Source organism: Sciurus carolinensis, chromosome 7 (assembly GCF_902686445.1).
Source record: "Sciurus carolinensis chromosome 7, mSciCar1.2, whole genome shotgun sequence".
Lineage (NCBI taxonomy): Eukaryota > Metazoa > Chordata > Mammalia > Rodentia > Sciuridae > Sciurus > Sciurus carolinensis.
Genome location: NC_062219.1, coordinates 81155963 through 81177713, shown reverse-complemented (window position 1 = coordinate 81177713; position 21751 = coordinate 81155963). Strand labels below are relative to the sequence as shown.

Below are 21751 nucleotides of genomic sequence, written 5' to 3'. Positions count from 1 at the left end.
ACTTAGCAGCGGAGCAGTGAGACCTTAAGTAGAAAAGTCTCGAAGGGAGGAGGACTGATAAAGCGAGTGTAAGCAGGGCGGTGACGACTGCCAAGGTCTATGCAGACTTTTGACAAAGGGAAGGGTCTTGTCTTGAAGAAGAGGCAAGGGAGGGCATAAACGGAAGCTCAAGGATCAAAAGCAAAGAGATTCTTTAGCTGGCTACACGACTGAAGGTGAAAAATCCTTTCGCATTACGTCCTCCCTAAGCCTGGGCAAGGAGGACGCAGGGGTGGGGGGTGAAGGGCGGACCCACCTTACTTACATCTTTTAGTTACTGGAGCTGGGAACAGTCGTCCCCGCCCCCACTTTCCTTTCACTGGCCAGCTCGGCCCAGGAGTGACTACTCCTTGGCAGAAATTCGGCCTGGTTAAACCAGAAAGAACAAGAAAGCAAGCCGACAGGTGACCATGGAGCACCTGCCCGGCTCTAGCACCCCACCACTGCAAGTGCCACTCAGGTGGCCCAGGGTCGGAGAAGTTAGCTCAGGGCCCAGGGCCTAGGACTCTCCCAGGCGGGGCTTAAAGACGCAGGGTAGAGGCGGGGCCGACGCGTAGGAGCAATTACGTCAGACGCTATCACGTGAGTAGCCGTGACCAATACGAGGTCACGGCGGTAGCGGCGGAGAAATTCAAACGTGTTTGCGGAGAGCGAGTTGGATTCCATCTTTTCTTCTCTACAACTTTGCTTCCTGGAGGCGAGTTCTGCCTCGCGGACTCACCAAGAAACGGCGGCGTCCGGTGTGTGAGCTCGTTAGCGGCGCAGGTCGGTGAAAAGTGGGAGCGAGACCAGGGAGGCCCAGAACTGAGTAGACGACGTGGGGCGGGGCTGAAAGAGCTGGAGGGAAAGGATAGGTTTCCAAGCCTCAGACGATCTAGAGGGTGGGGTGATACGGAAGAGTGTTGAGTAAAAAGTGGGTGTAGACCTCGCCGGAAAGAGGCCCTGGCGGGGCACCTACACCGGACACATTCCTCAAAATACAGTCCTCTCGTCTGCTTTCCTTAGAACTGGGAGGAGATTGTGACAGTATTCTGATAGTTGACTTTCAAATCTGACTACAGAGGCAGTTGATATCTTGCTGCTTAGTTTGTCGCCCCTTTTTATTGTTAAACTCGAGGATAGGGTGGCAGTACTGTTAGTGACCTGAGTGACTGGATTAATATTTGAAAATCACAAAGATGAGATTGACAGGAAGAGAAGACTGCACTTTGTTGATCCCAAACCATCATGCAGATGAGCAATACTATAATAGTGACTTCGATTCTTGTCTTAGAATGATTAAGGTAGCAAGTCCTATTGCCAGATATACACAAGAACAAATCTGCTAAATCTCAGTTATCATTAAAGGGCTGCGATGTTCATATTCTGCTGTGAAAGCATATTCAGTATAAAGATTAACTCACAATGCATGTGAAAAAAAGAACTGTTAATCTCATTACCGAAAGGATTCTTTTGATCACTGCCACAATCCAAGGAAACACTTGGTCATATTTTTTAATAAAGGATGAAATTTTCAGATGGCCCAGAGAAAGTCATTCTAGAAAAAGGAAGGCATTCAGTGCACAAAAGAAAAATAGAAAGTTTAAAAGGAGACAACCAGCTTTGTGTTGTGCTATGATTTCAGTGTGTAACTTCACTAAGTAATATAGGGAAAAAAAGGTGTGCTTGGCCTATTGAAACCTTTCTGGATAAATTACAAAGCCATGTCCATTGTTTGAATAATAGCAGCATTAAATGTGTCCTCAAAACTAATGCTTTTTTTTTTTTCTGGGTTCTGAAAGGCTAGTTGAAACTTAGAAATGGATGCTGAGGATTTGAATGGCAGAGAATTGACAATTGATTCCATAATGAACAAAGTGAGAGATATTAAAAATAAATTTAAAAATGAAGACCTTACTGATGAGCTAAGTTTGAATAAAATCTCTGCTGATACTACAGGTGAGTTTTTTTTTTTTTTTTAAAGAATGTTTTTTTCAGGTAAAGAAATGAGATGTTAATCACTCACTGTATTTTAACATAATGTAATTTTCTCAGTAATTAGTGTTCACTCATTAGAGGTACTATATTTTCTTTATATTTTTATCCTGTGCCTGGAAATATTCCAAATAATTTTTTGCTTTCTTAAAAAAATAAATAAAACATCATTTATTAGTGTGCTCAGGGGTAGTTTTCTTAACTTTTTTATTGCCAACAGTTTCTGTTGGCATGCCTACCGAAAAATAGATCTGCCTTTTTTTTTTTTTTTTTTTGGTTCCGGGAATTGAACCCAGGGGTGCTGAGCCACATCCCCAGCCCTTTTTATTATTTATATTAATGAGACAGGGTCTTATTAAGTTACCTAGGGCCTTGTGAAGTCAGTGGCTGGCTTTGAACTTGTGATCCTTCTGCCTCAGCATCTGGAGCTGCTGGGATTATAGAGTGGCACCACTGCACCTGGCAAGAAATGCCATTTTTTTCATTCCCTTTTTTCTGTGAACTGAGGAAGCTTTACCAATCTTAATAAAGTTAGGTATCAATTTAACGTCAAACACTCAATTTTTGATTTGAAGAATCTTCTATTACTCCTCTGGTCCTTTTTTCTTATTCTTTCTTAGCCTCAGTTCCAGCCACAGTAGCTTCCCTAATGTCTCTTCTATATGCTAGACCAGCTGTCCTTCAGAAAGTATTAACTTACTGCCTGATTCTTTACTATATTGCAAATGATGGTATTCATTTGAATAGTGACTTTTAAATGTTTGCTAGATCAGTAGTAACCATTAAATGGTGAAAGAATCTGTGATCTAGTCATTTTGGCAGACTTCTTATTTTGAAACAACCAAAAAAATAATAATTTTTGGTGTCAAGTAGTCAATAAAATATTAATTTATCACGTCTAGCACTAACAAGCTTGTATAATGAGGAAGTCGAATACTTGCTTTAAATTTCACTGATCCTTAGCTTACTCAAAAGTGTAAACACACAACATTATGAAGTGGTGAAGCAAAAATATGCTAAATTTTGAGGAAAGATCCCAGATGCGTAAAACCTTGGTTTCTTTCTAAATGAGAATTATGCATTCACTGTGCTACATTATAATGCAGGCCAGCCATTATATGACTATTAGCATGATAAAGATAACAGATGCTCTATGTGTTGAATAGAGAAAGAATGTATTCAGAAGCCTAAGGAATACAAAGCCTATAGACAGCAAAATGCTAGTTAGACATAACAGACTAATTTGTTAGGAAAACAACAGAAGATAAAACTGGAAAATTAAGATAAGACCAGGTTAAACTTAAAATGAAAAAAGCAAAGTTATGAATGCCCTATGTTCTTTTTTATTTACTTATTTATTTGTGACACTGGGGATTGAACACAGGGGTGCTCTACCACTGAGTCACACCCCTATCCATTTTTGGTTTTTTACTTTATTATTTTTTCAGTGCTGTGGATAAAACCCAGGGACTCATGCATGTCAGGCAAGTGCTCTACCACCAAACAGTATCCCCAAGCCCTTATTTTTTATTTTATGATGGGCTCCCACTTAGGCCAGGCTGACCTTGAACTTGTGATCCTCCTGCCTCAACCTCCAGAGTTCCTGGGATTATAGGCATGTATCACTAAGTCTGGAACACTATAGTAAAAAGCAGTAATTTTGTTTACAAAAGTAAAGATTTTAGGCTTTGTTGACATTAACTTACACTTTCAAGGACTAGTGGTTTCTCTGGGAAATCTAAGTTTAATAATGCTTAGTAATTACTAAAATATCCTGACTAGGAGAGTGAAATTCAGGTTATCTAAAACAACCAACACTAAATTAGGTAAAAAATACAGTGTGAAAATTATATTTGAAGATTATATTTGCTATTTCTGTAGATTTGGGTTCCATAGAATATGGCAGCCACAAGAAGTCCTATTGAGTTCTGAAAATCTAGACCAGGGTAATGATGTTTTGGTGAAAACAGGAAATTAATAGAACCCCTAGGAGAAATGTAGGTAACTTGGAGGAAGAAGAAAATGACCACATCAGTTTCTTGTAAAGCTGGTTTCTTTGTTTTACAAGTAAGTTTTGAGTTATGTGGAAAAAATGTTGAATGAGCAAAGTGGTCAAGAAAGTTGTGTCAAGAACAGAACAATAATCTGAATTTTTAATTTTTTTTACTTGTTGATGTAACTTTATTTTATTTATTTATATGTGGTCCTGAGAATTGAATCACTCAGGCTAGGCAAGCGCTCTACCACTGAGCCACAACCCCAGCCCCAATAAGCTGAATTTTTAATGAGTTACATCTAAGAGAATTTCCCATTATGAATTGTTACAATCCTAAAAAAGTATTAACAAGAAATTTATGTACATTGATACCGATGGTATAAATGCCTAATTATAATCTGAAGGAAAAATGCAATTCAGTATTGTTTAATGACCATCTCTGTTGTGATATATTTTGTTCTCTTTATTCAGATAACTCTGGAACTGTTAACCAAATTATGATGATGGCAAATAACCCAGAGGACTGGTTGAATTTCTTGCTCAAACTGGAGAAAAACAGTGCACCCCTGAATGATGCTCTTTTAAATAAATTGATTGGTCGTTACAGTCAAGCCATTGAAGCACTTCCTCCAGATAAATATGGCCAAAATGAGAGTTTTGCTCGAATTCAAGTGAGATTTGCTGAATTAAAAGCGTAAGTATACGAATTTTGATGATGAGGATGATGATGGTGGTGATGATGATGATTTATTTATTTATTTTGCAGGACCCAGGGCTTCACATAGGCTAGGCAAGCATTCTATCACTGAGCTACATTTGCAGACCTCTTGTTGTTTTATTTGAAACAAGGTTTCATTAACTGCCAAGGCTGGCCTTCAAGTTACATCCTCCTGCCTCAACTTTCCAAGTTGAGGTGTGGGCCATGACACATAGCCTTTAACTACATTTAAATAACTATATTACACAATATGTAACTACATTGTAAAGAGGGAAAATGAAAACCTGTCAAATTAATACTTTGACCAAATATTTTTTATTTTAATTAATAAGAGAGTACTGTAAACTCCCTTCACTATGGACATACTCCAAAAAAATTCGTATTTAAGGCTCTGTCTCAAAAGATTTTTTTAAAATTAGTATTTAATTTTACAGGCAGAAAAAAAGCAATGTCCCATGGAAAACATTGAAAAATTATCATATTTAAGTAGCTGTGACCTTTTGTTTTTGTTTTGCTTTGACTCTGATCTTTTATTACAGTATTCAAGAGCCAGATGATGCACGGGACTACTTTCAAATGGCCAGAGAAAACTGCAAGAAATTTGCTTTTGTGCATATATCTTTTGCACAATTTGAACTGTCTCAAGGTAATCTGAAAATGTCAAATCCAAATTTTAAGTAAAAGATAACATCCTATTGTAACAAATCCTAAGATTAAATCATAAAACATCTAAAGGAAAGTAGCTTCTTCACTGAGTATTTGTAGAATGAAGGACATAAAACATTTAACCTAGAACTTAGGTAAGATTTTCTTAAATTATGATTTCATAGCACTAGAGTATATGTTAAAACAGCTAACATTTAATTGATAGTTCTTTAAAAAATAAACTGCTATAAAAGCATCACTTTTGCTTGCATAATTCTTCATAGTCTGGACCTTTTGAATAGGACCAGGACATCTGTTTTCCTTAAATATTTTTAGCCTGACCATTCCTTAGTCTTTTCTCCTCAAGATAAAAATGGTGATGATTCTGAGCAGTGTTGTTAGGCTATCAGGAAACATGCAACATCTCAAATCTTATGCATGGTCTGGTATGCATGTGTTTTTTTAGAGGTGGAGAAAATTTCCTTAATTTATATCACATTCTCATGGGGGAGTGGTCTATGACCTAAATTATTAAGTTCTCAAATTACTAATTCTTAATGAAAGCTTTCTGTCTTTTTGCTGTCCTAACATACCCAATTACATGAAATTCTACCTCTATTCTCAATAAATGTGCAGATTTAACCAATAGCAAGTGTGTTCATATTTTTTAAAATTTGTAGACTGTAAAAACTAGAGGGTATCTAAATCATCTTGTCAAGTGCAAAGCATCATAGTTTAATGGCTCCCATAAAGGTTGATAACATTGAAAGATACATTATGTATACATTTAATATTTATAAATCAAATGCTAGGATAAGTTGAATAGTTAAGTCTGATAGCTAATGGTTAACCTTTATCATTACATTGTTTTTACACAAACTCTTTTGATGAAAGAGTCCTTTTAGCAAAAGATGTCAACCATTCCTTAATTACTAAGTGTTATTGTGAATTATATTTAAATGGTGTGCTCTTAGGACTACTTGAACATCTATCATTTCCTCCAGTTTCTAACTGCTATAATTGGCCTTTATGTCCTCTTTTGTTCTACTTCATTAAACTTAATTTGAAAATGGATGGCAATGATAAACTAATACACAGTAACGTCAGTTGTATATTATCCAATAAAATTATTTAAACTTGAATTCTTATCAGAAAAGTTCATTATATTCATGAGAAGTGAGAGATTACTTATTTGCCTCTGAAATAAAGTGCATGAGTCTTGGAGGAAATAGTTTTGGATGTCTTAATGAATAAATAATATCTGGGGTTAGGGGGTAAAGACAACTGCATAATATGACAATCATTTTTTCTTTGTTAGGCAATTTCAAAAAAAGTAAACAACTTCTTCATAAAGCTGTTGAAAGTGGAGCAGTACCACTAGAGATGCTGGAAATTGCCATATGTAATTTAAATCTCCAAAAAAGGCATCTACTTTCAGAGGAGGAAAAGAAGAGTTTATCAGGTAACTATTGTGTGCTAATGCATTTCTGGGTAGGTAGTACTGTAAATTAAAGGTTCCAAATGATATTTTATAGAAAAGGATTGAAATATAAAGATTAAATTGCAGCGGTAAAGAAGATGAAACTTTTAGAAGTAAAAAGGTATTTACTACTTGTTGAAATTTATCTTTTTATATTAATCAAAATTTCATTGGTAACACATTAAAAATAACTTGATAATAAGTAAGAGACTGCATTTTTGCTTTTAGAAATAGAGAATGTTCTTTTAACTTGTAAAGACAGTTATATACTTAAAGAGAATTTGAAGAGGTGGTTAGAATAATCTTGATAACATCTTCTTGTCTATATATCTTACATGGGGGCAAATATATATTACAAATTGACTTTTTAAATAGTCTTTGTGAAATTACTTTTTTATGTATTCACATGTTTGTCTAATTTAATCATAATTTTGTAATTTTTACAGCATCTACAGTACTAACCTCTCAAGAATCATTCACCAATTCGCTTGGACATTTACAGAATAAGAACATTAGTTGTGATTCCAGAGGACAGGCCACTAAAGCCAGGTTTTTGTATGGGTAAGAAAACTGAATCAGTTTTTACATGCTCAGACTTACATAACTATACCTACATACATGTTTTCATGTAAGTATGATAACAATGTTTAGCAAAAAGTGGGAATACATATTAATATTTGAAAAATTAGGGATATTTTCTTTTCACTTAGAGAGAATATACCCCCACAAGATGGAGAAATAGGTCGGCGAAATCCCCTGAAACAAACTAACAAAACTAAACGGGTAAGTTATTTTTGATCTGCTTTGATAAGGTGATAGTGAAGGCTTTATTTCCCTGTTGGTTACTTAATTTTTCAAAACATTTTTAGTCATGCCCATTTGGAAGAGTCCCAGTTAACCTTCTAAGTAGCCCAGATTATCATGTGAAGACAGACGGTTCAGCTGTGCCAAGTTTTACAAAAAGGTATGTTTGAGTTTTAACTTTTTTAATTTGTTTATATTTAAAGATTGATGGCAGAATGGTCTTGAAGTTTTTTGTTAGCAATAGTAATTGGGATTAAGTTTTTCTTCAGTATTAGGAGTTACTGAGTTTTTATTCTGTCTCCTTAAGAGAAAATGAATTTGTTTTGGCCTTTTCACTCATTAAAAATATTAATAAAGGAATTATTAAAAAGTAGGAAACATGTTAGAAAAAGTATTAACATGAAGCTTAAAAGGCTACAGATAGCCATGAAGTTAAAACTCCTATATTTGAGCAAGAACTTATAGGTGACTGCTCTGATAAGATTGTTTCTAGAGCATTTGACAGTCTCTGTAGCAGTGGTAGAAAGTGTGAACAAATGTCTTTTCCAGCTAGTTCAAGGGGAAGAATAGTATCAGTGAAAGTTCATTAATTTACTTCAGAGTCAAGAACTTCAAGAAGTGGGTCAGAGGCTGATGGTAGCTCTGGTAGAGCATGTACTTAAAATGCACAAAATTCAGGGTCCAATCCCAAGCATGGACAAAAGAGACAGAATATGTTAATGAGCTGCCGGCAGGATGCAGTGGCACATGCCCGTAGTCCCAACTACAGGGGAGCCTTAGCCAGGAGGATCCCCTGAAACCAGAGGTTCAGGCCAGCCTGGGCAGCATGGTAATACCTCTGTCTCTTTAATTAAAATAAAGGGTGGAGGGGACAGGTTAGATGGTGAAATATTGTTCATCACATCCAATATGTTTTCTTCTCTCAATTTGAGTGCTTATTTCCTTACAAGAAATAGGAACATAATATTCTAGCTCAACTAAAGCAGTGTTTCTAGTTTATTCTTAATTAACCACCATTTGTAATACTACTATATGGAAAAGTCTCCTTGTACTCTGGAGAATCATTTTGCAGATAAACTTGGGAAACATAATTGATTGTTTTTAACTGGTGTTTTCAATAATTAATTTAGGACTTGACTCAATACTAATATTAAAAGGGCATTTTGATTGTCAAGGTTAAGCTTCATAATCTTTATTTCATCTTCTGCTCCATTTCAAATATATCATTGAAGCATGAAGGAGACTTTCTCCTACTCCTATTCAAAAATAAATAAATAATAAAAAATAAAAACAAAATCTTCCCAAACTCCAGCCATATTCTTGATATTGTTATGAGAGACTGCATACTAAGTACTGTGTAGGTGCCCACAAAAGAATTCATCCTTGGTTCTCATTCTTAAGCTATTTGCCATCTGAAATGTAGTTTTATCTACATATTTCTCCTTTCCCATATGTTTATTTACCACCAGCTGTTACTACGTAATGAAGATATTGGGAATCATCTCTTTACCACGTTTGTCATTGCTGAGTATATAATTTTTTAGCATAATTACCTTTATGTTAGAATCAGTCATTTAATGATGACTTTTTAAAGGGGAATTTTTCCAATTATAAAAAGTATGTATGTTGTTTAAAAAGCCAACTTTAAAGTGAACAAATACATTTAAATTAATTTCAAATTAAATATTAATGTTGTTTTTTTCATGGGGAATAGACAGATCTCTGGATCAGAATGCCGAGATTTGAATGTGCCTGCATCTAAACTAAGTGGAAATGATTCCCATGAAATAAGAAGTTTAAAGGTATTTCATTTTAAATCTTTATATGAAGCAAGAGTACCTGATCTAGCATGGAGATTTTTCTAGGGAAAGGATATAAAGTTTATATGTTTCCAATAGTTTTCTCCTGAACAGGAGATATAGGACCACCAATGAGAAATAGTACAGAAGTCCTAGACTGTTTCTCAAAGAGTAAGGTGATAGAGTGAGGTTCAACTATCTCTTAGGGGAACCATGAAGTAACATTTATTAGGCATGTGTTGAAGCAGATTAAAGGAATAATTGGAGAAACTTATTCCCAGGTTTTCTTTAATCATGTGATTCTGGTAAGACATCTTAAACAAAAACCAAAGTATGTTAGGGCCAAGGTGAGGGCACAAATGGTCAAAATTTCTGATGTGGCAGAACAATTCTATATGAACTTCAAAGACAGGAAATAAATTTATTTTCCTGATACAGTATGAATCTTACTGTGCTTTAAGACCCTGGCATTGTAATGTGAGTTTTTTCAATTTTATAGTCTTTATAATGCCACTCTTTCATGATCTGTGCTTTAAAATACTGTTTTTTTGTTTTTTTTTGTTTTTTGTTTTCCTAATCCCAACTATCTTAGAGCATAGTGCATAATTGTATCAAAAAGTTTAGTCTCTGGATTTAGAAATACTTTCTTAGAGTTATACAAATATTAATTTTTATGAATGCTTTTGGTTTTGGTGAGGCTTATTGTATGTTGGATTCAAACCTTATAACCTTTCTCTTTCTATGTGAAATATATTTTAACAATTGATCAATATGTCCCTTGAAAGAAAATTGGCCTAATTTATGGTTATGATCCTTCCAATTGCTCTAATAAATAATTCAGTCTATTAATATGTGTTGGGAATTTGTGAATCTTTTCACATAGAGAAGATTTTAGTATACTGAACAATAAGTCAAATTACTATTACTACTTACGGGATTGTATTTGAAAAAATTTTTCCCATGTAGTCTGTTAAAAATATCCATTCCAAGGAACCTCTGGTGTCAGATGAAAAGAATTCTGAACTTATTACTGACTCAATAACCCTGAAGAATAAAACTGAATCAAGTCTTCTAAACAAATTAGAAGGTAAGAGTGACAGAATCAATACACTTGATTTCCTTAAGAACACTTTGTATCTGGAGAAAGCAGATTACGATTGAATGTGAGAATTGCAATGTGAAACCATCTATCTTCCTTTACCTTATATTTCAGTTCAGGCATACATAGAGTGCATGAAAAGTATTGCATCTTATAGCAAAGGAAGTGTGTTTGCCCAAAAGAAAGAGGAGGGAAAATAAAATGGAACTAAGTTATTTTTTCAGTTGGTTTAACAATGATTTCTAGAAAGGACACAGAAGTTGTTCTCCCTCTCATTTTAGATCTGACATTTGATTTTCCACTCCATGGGTACTGCGATAAATGTTCTAGGGGTATGTAAATGAGTAAGACAAGGTCCCAAGGAGGTTGCAGTTTGGTTGTGGGAGATATATAGATATATCTAAATATAATGCTAGGTGGAATGTAGTTAAGTGTTACGAGAGCAACAAAAATGAAGTGCTACAAGACTTGTGCAGAGGAAGAAATTTAAGGAACTAATTTTGTTTAGGGAAAATAAGGAAATGTTTTGTGAAAGAGGAAAAGAAATTTTAAGGACTGTTAGCATTTAATTGGTGGGTTTTGAGGGATAATACTCAGTGGGAGACTGCTTGTCCAGCACCTTTGAGGATCTGGGTTTGAGTCCTAGCACCAAACAAGAACAACAAAATCCAAAATAGTCCTAAATCAGGGAAATTGTCATAATAGAATATTTCGGATATAGGAAATAACTTAGGAAAAAGAATAAGAATTTTAGGAATGAGACTGTAGTTGTGCTGAAAATTGTAAGACAGGTAGTACAGAAGTGGGGAATAACTTTGAGTCACAGGTATTATTAAAGGTATTTAAACAGGGTCATTGATAGGATGCTCATTGTCCAGATAAATAATGTCAGGTTAGATATAATTTTTTAATTGGGCAGAAGGAGAACTTTGGGACAAAGCAAGGCTTGTCCTAATGTTTGCCTGGTGGTTTTCTGGTTTTAGTCCTGAAAGTCTAATAACCTAGAAAAGCCTCAGTCCCAGGCTAATAGAGACTATTTGTCACCTTAGAATAGTCCCTTTTTTTCTTGCCATTATTTTGATTGGGAACAGTTTTATTTCTGGTATTTAGCAGAAACTTTATATTTTTGTATTTTTTTGGTATGTTAGTAACACTCATTACACACCTGATTTAACATTTTAAAGTGAATATTTGTGGAATGCCTAATCTACCTTATTATGTAGTAAACCATGCAGTCAGAAAGCTGCCTAAATCAATGCAATATTCCAAGTAAATGCATACTTGTAACTAATATTTCAGTTGAAAAACAGAACACTTTTAGCACTCTAGTAACTTCCTTGATCCCCTTTCAGTCTTTCTTCCTCCATGTCATCACTCTTCTGACTTGAAACACCATAGAATGAAATGTAGTCTTTACTCTTGTGTCTGCTTCCTTCATGAACTTTGTTTATGGAACTCATCTATGCTTTTATGGTACCTAGTATTTTTATTGACATTGTTATTTAGTATTTATTGTATTGAATATACTTCTTTTTTTACCATTGAGCTAGATACATCTCTAGTCTTTTTTTTTTAAGACAAGTTCTTGCTAGGTTGCTGAGGCTGGCCTTGAGTTTGTCCTCCTTCCTCAGCCTCTTGAGTTGCTAGAATTACAGGCATGGACCACCACACCCAGCTTCATTATATTGAATATACTTTGTGTTAGCTTCTTATTAATGTAACCAAAATACCTGACAAGAACAACTTATAGGAGGAAAAAATTATTTTGGCTTGTAATTTCAGAGGTTCAATCCATGGGCCACTGACTCATTTACTCAGGGCCCAAGGTGAAACAGAACTTCATGACTGAAGGGCTTGGAGGAGGAATGCTGCTTCAGTGGTGTTGGCCAGGAAGCAGAGATCAGGGGGAGGGAGCTGCAGGGAAGATGGACCCTTCCAGGGTTTGCCCCTGATTACCTACCTCCTCTAGCCACGCCCCACCATCCAGTTAGTTCTTTCAAAGAAGGATGGACTGATGAGGTTACAGCTATCATAATTTACTCTTTCAACTCTCAGTATTCCTGTATTAACACAGGTGCTTTGAAGGACACGTAATATGCAAACTATAACTTACTATGATTTATCCAAATATTCATGGATAATAATTTTGTCTAATAAGTAATGATAATTTAGATTTTTTTATTTGTCTTTGGTTCCCATATGTATATATTTCTATTGTGTGTATTCTAAGAGTGGGATTGTTGGGACACAGGGATGATATGCTTAGGTTTGGTAAGTGGTACGAAAATTTCCAAGGTGGTTGTACTGACCCTTGACCAGTAATTATGCTGCTTTCCTCTATATTCCTCTCAATCTTTATATTATCAGTTTAGGCATTCTGATGCTGTGGCTTTAATTTGCATTTCTTTACTGTCTGCTATTGAACATCTTATGTTTATTGGCCACTTTAATATTCTCTTGTGAAAAAATTGAGTTTTGATAATTTTTCTATTGTGTTTTGTTTCTTTTTCTCATTTACTTTTGTTTTTATTTATTTTTTTGTTGGTGCTGGGGATGGAACCCAAGGCTTTGTGCGTGCTGAGCAGGCACTCTACTGCTAAGCTTTATCCCCAGCCCTCATTGATTTTTTTTTTAGAGAGGTATTTTTATGATCTAAATACACTTCGTTGGGTATATATTGCAAGTAAATTCTCCTATTTGTAGTGAAGACTTGATGAAATGAAATTCTTAATTTTGCTGCACTTAATTTATTAACTTTTGCCTTTATGGTTAGTACTTTCTGTGTTTTAATCAAATCTTTCTCTATGTCAACATCATAAAAAAAATTCCATATTTTTAGACATCAGTTTTCCCTTTTATATTTAGATTTATATTTAACTTGAAAATATTTATATATGTGTAGGTAAAGTGCCAAGTTTCATTTTTTCCTATGTGGACATCATAGCATTTGTTGAGAATATTCTCTTTTCCCTTTCTGAATTGTTGTAAATGAGGTAATTCTAGGTATCTGATTTGGAGTCTGCTCTGTTCCATAGTTATTTTGTGTTAATACTCTCTTCATTACTGCAGTGAGTCTTCATGTGTATCAGTTTTGTTATTCAAGAATATTTTGACCTTTTGGATTTTTATATAAATACCAGAATCTCTATATTTCTATGAATACTTGAATCTCTGTATTTTTTACAACTGGAAATTTGAGATCTTATTGAACCTATAAGGAAATTTGGGAGAAATTGACATCTTTAGTGTTCATTAACCTGGCACATCCTTTCATTTAATACAGTGAGAATCCTTTTCTATGTAAAGATCTTGCATACCCTTTGGTGGATTTATTTTAGGGTATCTAATAGTTTTCAATGCTTTGATAATGAATGATAACTTTAAAAAAATGTCTTCTAGTGTATAAAAGTGCAACTGATTTTTATTTATTGATCTTAGACACATTGACATTGCTAAATTCACTGAACTTTGCATTTAGTGATAAAGCCAATTTGTATACAAGTTATTGTCTTTTTTGTATGTAAATTGCTAATATTTAGGATTTTTGCAACCATGAAATGAATAAAATTTTGGTATTTATATTAAATATATTATTGAGGTATTTTTGTGTATGGACCCTTAAGAGAATAAATTCTCAGTGGCTTGGGAGGCTGAGGTAGGAGGATCACAAGGTCAAAGCCAGCCTCAGCAATGGCGAGGCATCAAGCAACTCAGTGAGACCCTGTCTCCAAATAAAATACAAATAGGACTGGAGATGTGACTCAGTGGTTGAGTACCTGAGTTCAATCCCCAGTACAACTCCCCACTTCCAAAAAAAAAAAAAAAAGATGGTAAATTCTAGGCTAGTGGTAAAATTTTTATGTTAAACTATGAAAAGTGATGAGTTACCTTCTCTTTACTGTAAGATTTTATTATGTGTATGTTTTTAATTTTTATTTATGATTACTGATAAAGGAATGGTCTTTTAAGTCTGGATGGTCTCTGACAGAACTCTTGATTAATAGTTTAGTTAGGTGGCTGTGTTGCAACTTTGTAAAATTAATTTGCTAAAGGCAAATTGTCAGTGGCAAGCTTGCAGCTTTTAACTTATCCTTTATTTTTCTATTTTTAAGAGCTAAAAATCTAATAGTTTTGTAACATGTTCTATTTACTTAAGCTTAGTTTTTGTTCTGTTGTTTATTTGAAATGGGGTCTTACTATGGTGCCCAGGCTGATCACATACTCATGGGTTCAAGAGAGCCTCCAACTCAGCCTTCCAAGTACTTGGGACTACAGGCGGATGCCACCTTACCTTGATTTAGTCTTGTTATTATCAAATGTTCTTGCTTTTTAATGATGACAACAACAAATACAATTTCAGAAATGAAAGAACTCCAAGAACCAAAGGTTCCAGAAAGTAATCAAAAACAATGGCAATCTAAGAGAAAGTCAGAATGTGTGAACCCGAATCCTGTTGCCTTTTCAAATCAGTGGCATATTCCAGATGTAACCCCAAAGGCTGATACAGAGGTAACTTTCTTTCCCCTTAAAGTACAATGTTGCTATTGTTCATAATATATTTCTGAAGTTTGATGATAATGTGAAATATTTTCTTTTGTTAAATAGTTATGTGGCATATTTAGTGGAGTCTTTTTTTTTTTTTTTTTTTTTTTCTTTAAGCCTTCTTCAAAACATAAAAGAACTACACAGCATGGAAAGTAGAATAGATTTATCCATTGTGGCTCTCGAGAGCATAAAATGGAATTCAGTTTAATCTAAGTAACTACAAATATTTTATAAAATTAAAACTGTCCTCAAATTGAAATGAACCTCCATAGAAAGTTTAGTTACTAAACGTTTTCAAGCAAAGTAGAGTTTGGTTGAGATGCATTAGCATAGGGGTTATTAAACTTTCTGTAAAGGGTTAGTAGTCTTTGCAGGCTACATGGTCTTTGTTGCAACTTTTCAGCTCTGTAGTTAGAGCATGAAAATGGCTATGGACCATATGTAAATAAATGGTCATAGACATATTCCAATAAAACTTGGTTTGCAAAATTTAGATGGCAGGCCAGATTCAGCCTGCAAGCTGATCCCTGCCGTAGAGGATGCTCGTTTATCCTCTCTGGGATTTGTATGAGATGAATTCTACAGGCTGTCTCTTGTGTGAGATAGGAACACAGGCATTTGCTATTCCAGTCTTTGCTAAATCATTAATATTGGCTATATTTGGGGATGTGATATGGTTTTATTGTTTAGAGAACTTTTGGAATTGAACCAAGAGCCTCACATATGCTAAGCATCTCCTCTAGTACTGAGCTATACTACTAGCTACTGTGGTTCTAGATTACAAAACTTTAATGCCTGATATAATAGCTCTGATGAGGGGAGGATCTTAGTTCGTCATTTGTTAAACTATTTTGCAAACCTGTACTTATATTCAGTTTGAGCAGAGTATGCTAGGCTTAAGAGTTTGGAGTAAAAGCTATACTAAAAAGTTATCAAAAGTCTAAAATATATGTGCCTACCTGTTTTACTGTGGTTTTTTTTTATATTCTTATTTTCTTTTAAAGGTGATGTTTGTAAAACTACAGAATAGGAGACTAAAAACTGAATCATAGTGTTTTAAATTTTCTCTTAGCAGAAACATATCACTGTTGAGCAGCCTGTCCTTTCAGTTTCAAAGCAGTCACCTCCAGTGTCAGCACCTAAATGGATTGATCCAAAATCTATTTGTCAGACACCAAGTAGCAATAGCTTGGATGATTACATGAACTGGTAATTACTTTTGACTCCTAACTCAGGATTCACTGTAATAAGATGGAAATAAGAAGCTTTGGGGCCAAATGGATCTGGGGTTGATTCCCGCTGTTAATTTTTCTCAGTTTTTTCATCTGTAAAATGTAAAGGGGAAGTGTTACAATAATATATATTTTTAAGAATTGTTATTTATGTAATCTTTATAATATTGTAACCTGTATTTACATCTCGGGATGTAAACCTTGATAAACATGCACTGCCACATGGCTATCTCTCTAATTGAGAGACATTTTAAAGGGAGATTAGCCTTCTTAAAGTAGATAAAGGTGGATAAATGTTTTGGCCTCGGAGGTGTTCACTGGAATACAATAATTTCTATTGTTCATATAGTTCTGTAGGTATTCAAAAGTGTAAGATTTGAGTGGATAGGAATGAGGGATGAATAAATAAACAGGGTGGTCAGTGCTGATATACAGGAAGTACAAGGGATATCACAAAAACAAGTGAATGACATTTCAAAGAAAAAATATAAAGGGGTGTTATACATCATAACCTTTAGCCAGTGGGCATACTTTTTAGTATTTTTAATGTCTTAGGAAACAATCTATGTCCTTGTTTCCTTTGGCTTTTCATTTCTGTTAGGTTAACTTTGATCTTAATTAGAACTGACCTTTTATTACCAGAATCTTATTATTTAATATAAATTTGCTGTATTGCTTCATTTTACTACACAATAAAATATATTAAAGAATATATTTAGATTGCTAACTAAAATAATTAGGTATTTCTTATGATCTTACATCATTTATTATTGATAAATATTTGTAGACCTCCTTGGTGCCAGGTACTTTTCTAGATGTTGAAAATATAATAACAAACAGAACAAAATGCCTGTGTATACTGAACAGAAACAAAGTTAAGGGCCAAACTCCTCTGATGATGTAATTCACTTTCAGAATTTCTAGAACCATTATAGAACATTATACTATTTTAAAGCATTCATAAAATCTATCATAAGTCATAAATGACCTTTGCTTTGACTAAATTCTTATAAAATAGTCCTGACTGCATATTTTAGATGCTATCTTATTTATGTTACCAATGAGAATTTCTTATTGGGGCAAAAAATTTATTTCAGAAAGAATTCCCCCCAAATGAAGTACCTGGTGGCAGTGTAACTTAAATATCAGATATATTATGAAAATGAACTTGGGTATTGTTTGATGTAGCACTTCTAAGTTTAAGTCAATCTTTCAAAATACATGAAAGCTTAATCAGAATCTTGTATATTAAATTTTAATATTTTAAATTAAGAAAAAATAAATGCTTTCCTAGTTTTAGAACTCCAGTTGTAAAGAATGATTTTCCACCTGTGTGTCCATCATCAACACCGTACAGCCAGCTTGCCTGTTTCCAGCAGCCACAGCAGCAAGTACCCGCTACTCCTCTTCAAAACCTACAGGTTCATTGAGCTTTGTTTATGATAGTAAATGTTAATCACCTTCATAGAGTTCATTTTTACAGTATCTAGTTTTCACAAAAGGTCTTCAAGATCTTGTCAATTTTTATTCCCAATAAGCCAAACCTTTTTGATATTCCAATAAGTATGAACCCTGTGATGTTCAGAGGTTAGTTATTAAAGAAGCTAATGAAACTGTTATTTATTTAGCTCAAGAATCCGGTTTGAATAGTTGAATAAAATTTCTCTTATAATTGAGGTTAAATTAACAAAAATTTTGCTGGTGTGTCAATTGCATTGCCATTTGAAAAAAAATTAGACACCCTTGACACCAGTAACTAAGATTAGCTTATTAGTAACTCTGAGAAGGAACCTAATAATGGTAGAAAACATGGACCTTGTAGCTTGATTGGGCATGAGTCTTGGCTTCCCTGCTTGCCAGCTGTGTGATCTTTTGCAAATTATGTACATTTTCTGTGTTCATTTCATCCTCTATAAAATGGGAAAATGAAGCTACTACCTCATAGAATGGTTGTGAATATTATATTTGTTAATGTAGTGGTAATTTTTTTTTTTGATACTGGGAATTCAACCCAGGGATGCTTTACCACTGAGTTACATTCCAAGTTCTTTTTATTTTTATTTTGAGACGGGGTCTTGCTGAGTTGCTGAGGGTCTTGTTAAGTTCTAAGGCTGGCCTCAAATTTACAATTTTCCTGCCTCCGCCTTCTGAGTTGCTGGGATTATAGTCTTACACTACCGCACCTAGCTTATATGTGTAACTCTTAAAACAGTGTATGACACTTGATAAATAATAAATGTGAGCCACAATTGTTTAAAACAAAACACAAAAAGAGAGTAATACGTATAAAGGCCAATTGAAAAAAATTGACAATATGGAACAGTGGTTATCAGTAAGAGGAGGGAGGAATGGGCAGTTATTACCTAATGGGTATAGAGTTTCAGTATGCAATGATGAAAAAATTCTAGATCATGGTGATATTTACAAAATAATGTGAATATACTCAATGCCACTGAATTGTACTTAAAAATGATTTAAAAGGTAAGGTTTAGGTTATGTATACTTTGATACCATTTAAAAAAACAAAAAATTAACTGGTAATACATTATATAAATAACCAGACATGATGGTGCATACCTCTACTCCCAGCAACTCCAAAGGCTGAGATATGGGGTACTGAATTTGAGGCTGGCCTCTTCATCTTAGTGAGAACCTGTCTTAAAATTTAAAACTAAATAAATGGCTGGGGATGTAGCACAGTGGTAGGTCACCCCCTGGGCCAGTTGCCAGTATGGCAAAAATAAATAAATACATAAATAAAATGATGTTTACAGAAGAAAAATATATAAACTGGAAAGAGGTGATAGTGTTTTGAGGATTGAAAAATAAAATAAATTTTTATCCGAGCTCAGTAGTGCTTGCCTGTAATCACAGCAGCTCCAAAAAGTTGAAACAGGAGGATTGCAAGTTCAAAGCTAGCCTCAGCAACTTAGTGAGCCCCTAAGCAACCTTATCAGACTCGTCTCAAAATAAAAATATAAAAAAGGGCTGGGGATATGGGTCAATGGTTAAGCACCCCTGGGTTCAATTCCCAGTACCCAAATAAATAAATAAATAAGGAGAAAGAAAAATGATCAGGTTTGCCTATATATTGATTCAGAATATATTTATTGAGTGGTTACTAGTATCAGGCCCTGTTTGAGACAAATCTATCTAAAGAGTGAGAGATGGCCAGAGAAGATATCGTGGAGCCCTGTTAGAGGAGACTCAGTGTCAGGAGAGAACTGCAAGGAGGCTGGAGTTCAGTGAGAGCTCAGGAAGGGCAAGGATTGGGTCCCAAGGTTCTGCTGGGCCTTGCAGGTTTTATCCTAATGGGGGCAGGAGGTTGTGCAAGGGAGAAAGCAGAGGAGTAAAATGATCTGATTTGAGTTTTGAAAATTCTGACCATAGTGAAGAGGGAAGACTAAGGGGGAGGAAGATGTCTTAAGCTGGAAACTAAACCTTACAATGGTATTGAATTAGAAAAAAACTTGGAGTTGCTTTTTTCTAAAAGCTACCAGCAGTTAGGGGACAAGGAAATGGATGGGTTTTCCTTCCTAAGAAATGTTCTGTTTAAGTAAGGAAGAATAGAGGACATAAAAGGGAAGTGGGGGGTATCCTTTGTGGAATTACAACACATACATATTTCAAAGCCTAATATTTTCATTCAGGAAACATATTTCAGTGTCTCTCAATCTTCGAGGTTAAAAAAATTAGAATCCTTGTTATTTATATAGGAGATTACATGAGAAAGATTCCATGATTTGAAATCTAAAACTGAACTCAGTTTAGTATTATGGAGATTGTGCTTCAGTTTGTTAATCAACTAATTTAAAGCTTTTGGGTTCAACTTCTTTTAGTTAGTCTTCTCACCATGCCATCTGTTAAAAGCATTTATAGGTACACGGAGAGGTCCTCCAGTATGAGGGAAAGAATGAAAGACATGATACGACTTGGGTTGAAAGTTTGTTGGGCAAGATGCTGAAGTTCAGAGAAATCAAGTAACTTGTTGAACATTACTCAGGGCATAGCCGGGAAGCGGGGCTTGTTGAAATTTGCATTTGTCTGATCTACTGGGGCTCTTAGTACCTTAGTACATTCTTTCCTTTGTAAATAATGTTAAATGAGAAAGAATATAGATGTAATTGTGTATGTGTATGTGAAAGTAAAAGATGTGAGGGGAAAAAAAGGATAGCTTATGAGTTTGTTGAAGATTAAGTGATATTTTCCTCTTTTCTATTTATGTTAAATAAAAACCAGTTAAAGGGAAGACCTTAGAAATGTGTGTATACAGAGGTTTGTTGCTTTGATTAAAGTATGCAGAGCATGTTCTCTTCATAAAATATTCTAACATACTTAAATTATCTAATTACTTAAGATAATTTCAAATTTGGGAGTATTTCATACTTAGGCATACACTTTGATCCATTATTGGTATTTTTAATTATTTAGATTTCGGGATCCTCTTCAACGAATGAATGCATTGCCGTTAAAGGAAGAATTTATTCCATATTAAAACAGATAGGCAGTGGAGGTTCAAGTAAGGTAAGTATCTTAAATATTTAAAAAATGAACAAAAATATATTAAACTTTGTCTTTTTAGCTATAGGGACTCTTTTTTTCTTAACTTCTGGGAGCCCATGTTGCCCTTGAGCTAAAAAATCTCATCTCCTGTCTTCCTCCTCTTTTCCCTAAAAACTACATATCCTCTTTAGACTTGCACATGAGTTCCAATTGCAAACTTTTCCCACCAATATCCTGTGCTCTCAAACATCTTTTCTTTTTTCTTTTTTTTTTTTTTTTTTTCAGTTGTCTGTGGATCTTTTATTTATTTGTATGCAGTGCTGAGTTTCAAACCCAGGGCCTCACACATGCCAGGCAAGCACTCTACCACTGAGCCATAACGTCAGCCCCTCCCAAACATATTATAGCATATAACAATGACTTAAATTGGCAAGGGACCACTAATATCCCAAAAGAATCTTTCTAAAAGTAATTCAGAACATGAGGTGAATTACTAATAGATTTAGGATTATGTAGCAAGGATTTTTACTAATGGGTTTTTTATCTCAAAAACATTTTTCAAAAAAATATTTTGTTTTTGTAGATGGACATGATACTTATTTTTATTAAGTTTTTAATTTCATTTATTATTATTTTTTTTAATCTGGTGCTGAGGATTGAATCCAGTACCTCACACAGGCTAGGCAAGTGTTCTACCACTGAGCTACAACCCCAGCATTCAAAACCCTTAATAATGAATTTCTGGGATTAGATTATTTCCTAAATTCATCTGATTTTTTGTTTTTTGCTTTTTGTTTTTTAGTTTTTAAGTTATTTTTTATTAATTCTTTTTGTTATACATGACAGTAGAATTCATTTTGATGTAATGTATCTTATTCTAATTACACCCTAGGTGTAATCCCCAGTGCCTAAAACAA

General features: G+C 34.5%; 1 protein-coding gene across 3 annotated transcripts in view; it reads left to right on the top strand.

The window, feature by feature from the left end:
- The first annotated feature begins 687 nt into the window (after positions 1-687).
- Positions 688-21751, top strand: part of Ttk (TTK protein kinase) — a 38639-nt gene continuing 17575 nt past the window's right edge. The window contains exons 1-14 of one of the 3 annotated variants that reach the window (XM_047558545.1): positions 688-804; positions 1821-1977; positions 4481-4703; positions 5267-5373; positions 6691-6834; positions 7299-7413; positions 7563-7635; positions 7722-7816; positions 9371-9458; positions 10422-10542; positions 14915-15063; positions 16175-16308; positions 17626-17752; positions 20763-20855. In XM_047558545.1, coding sequence (XP_047414501.1) covers positions 1839-1977; positions 4481-4703; positions 5267-5373; positions 6691-6834; positions 7299-7413; positions 7563-7635; positions 7722-7816; positions 9371-9458; positions 10422-10542; positions 14915-15063; positions 16175-16308; positions 17626-17752; positions 20763-20855 — 1608 coding nt within the window. In that variant the 5' untranslated portion in view covers positions 688-804; positions 1821-1838. Of the gene's footprint in view, positions 805-1820; positions 1978-4480; positions 4704-5266; positions 5374-6690; positions 6835-7298; positions 7414-7562; positions 7636-7721; positions 7817-9370; positions 9459-10421; positions 10543-14914; positions 15064-16171; positions 16309-17625; positions 17753-20762; positions 20856-21751 lie in introns of all 3 variants that reach the window. The other 2 variants (XM_047558542.1, XM_047558543.1) reach the window with 2 other exon arrangements.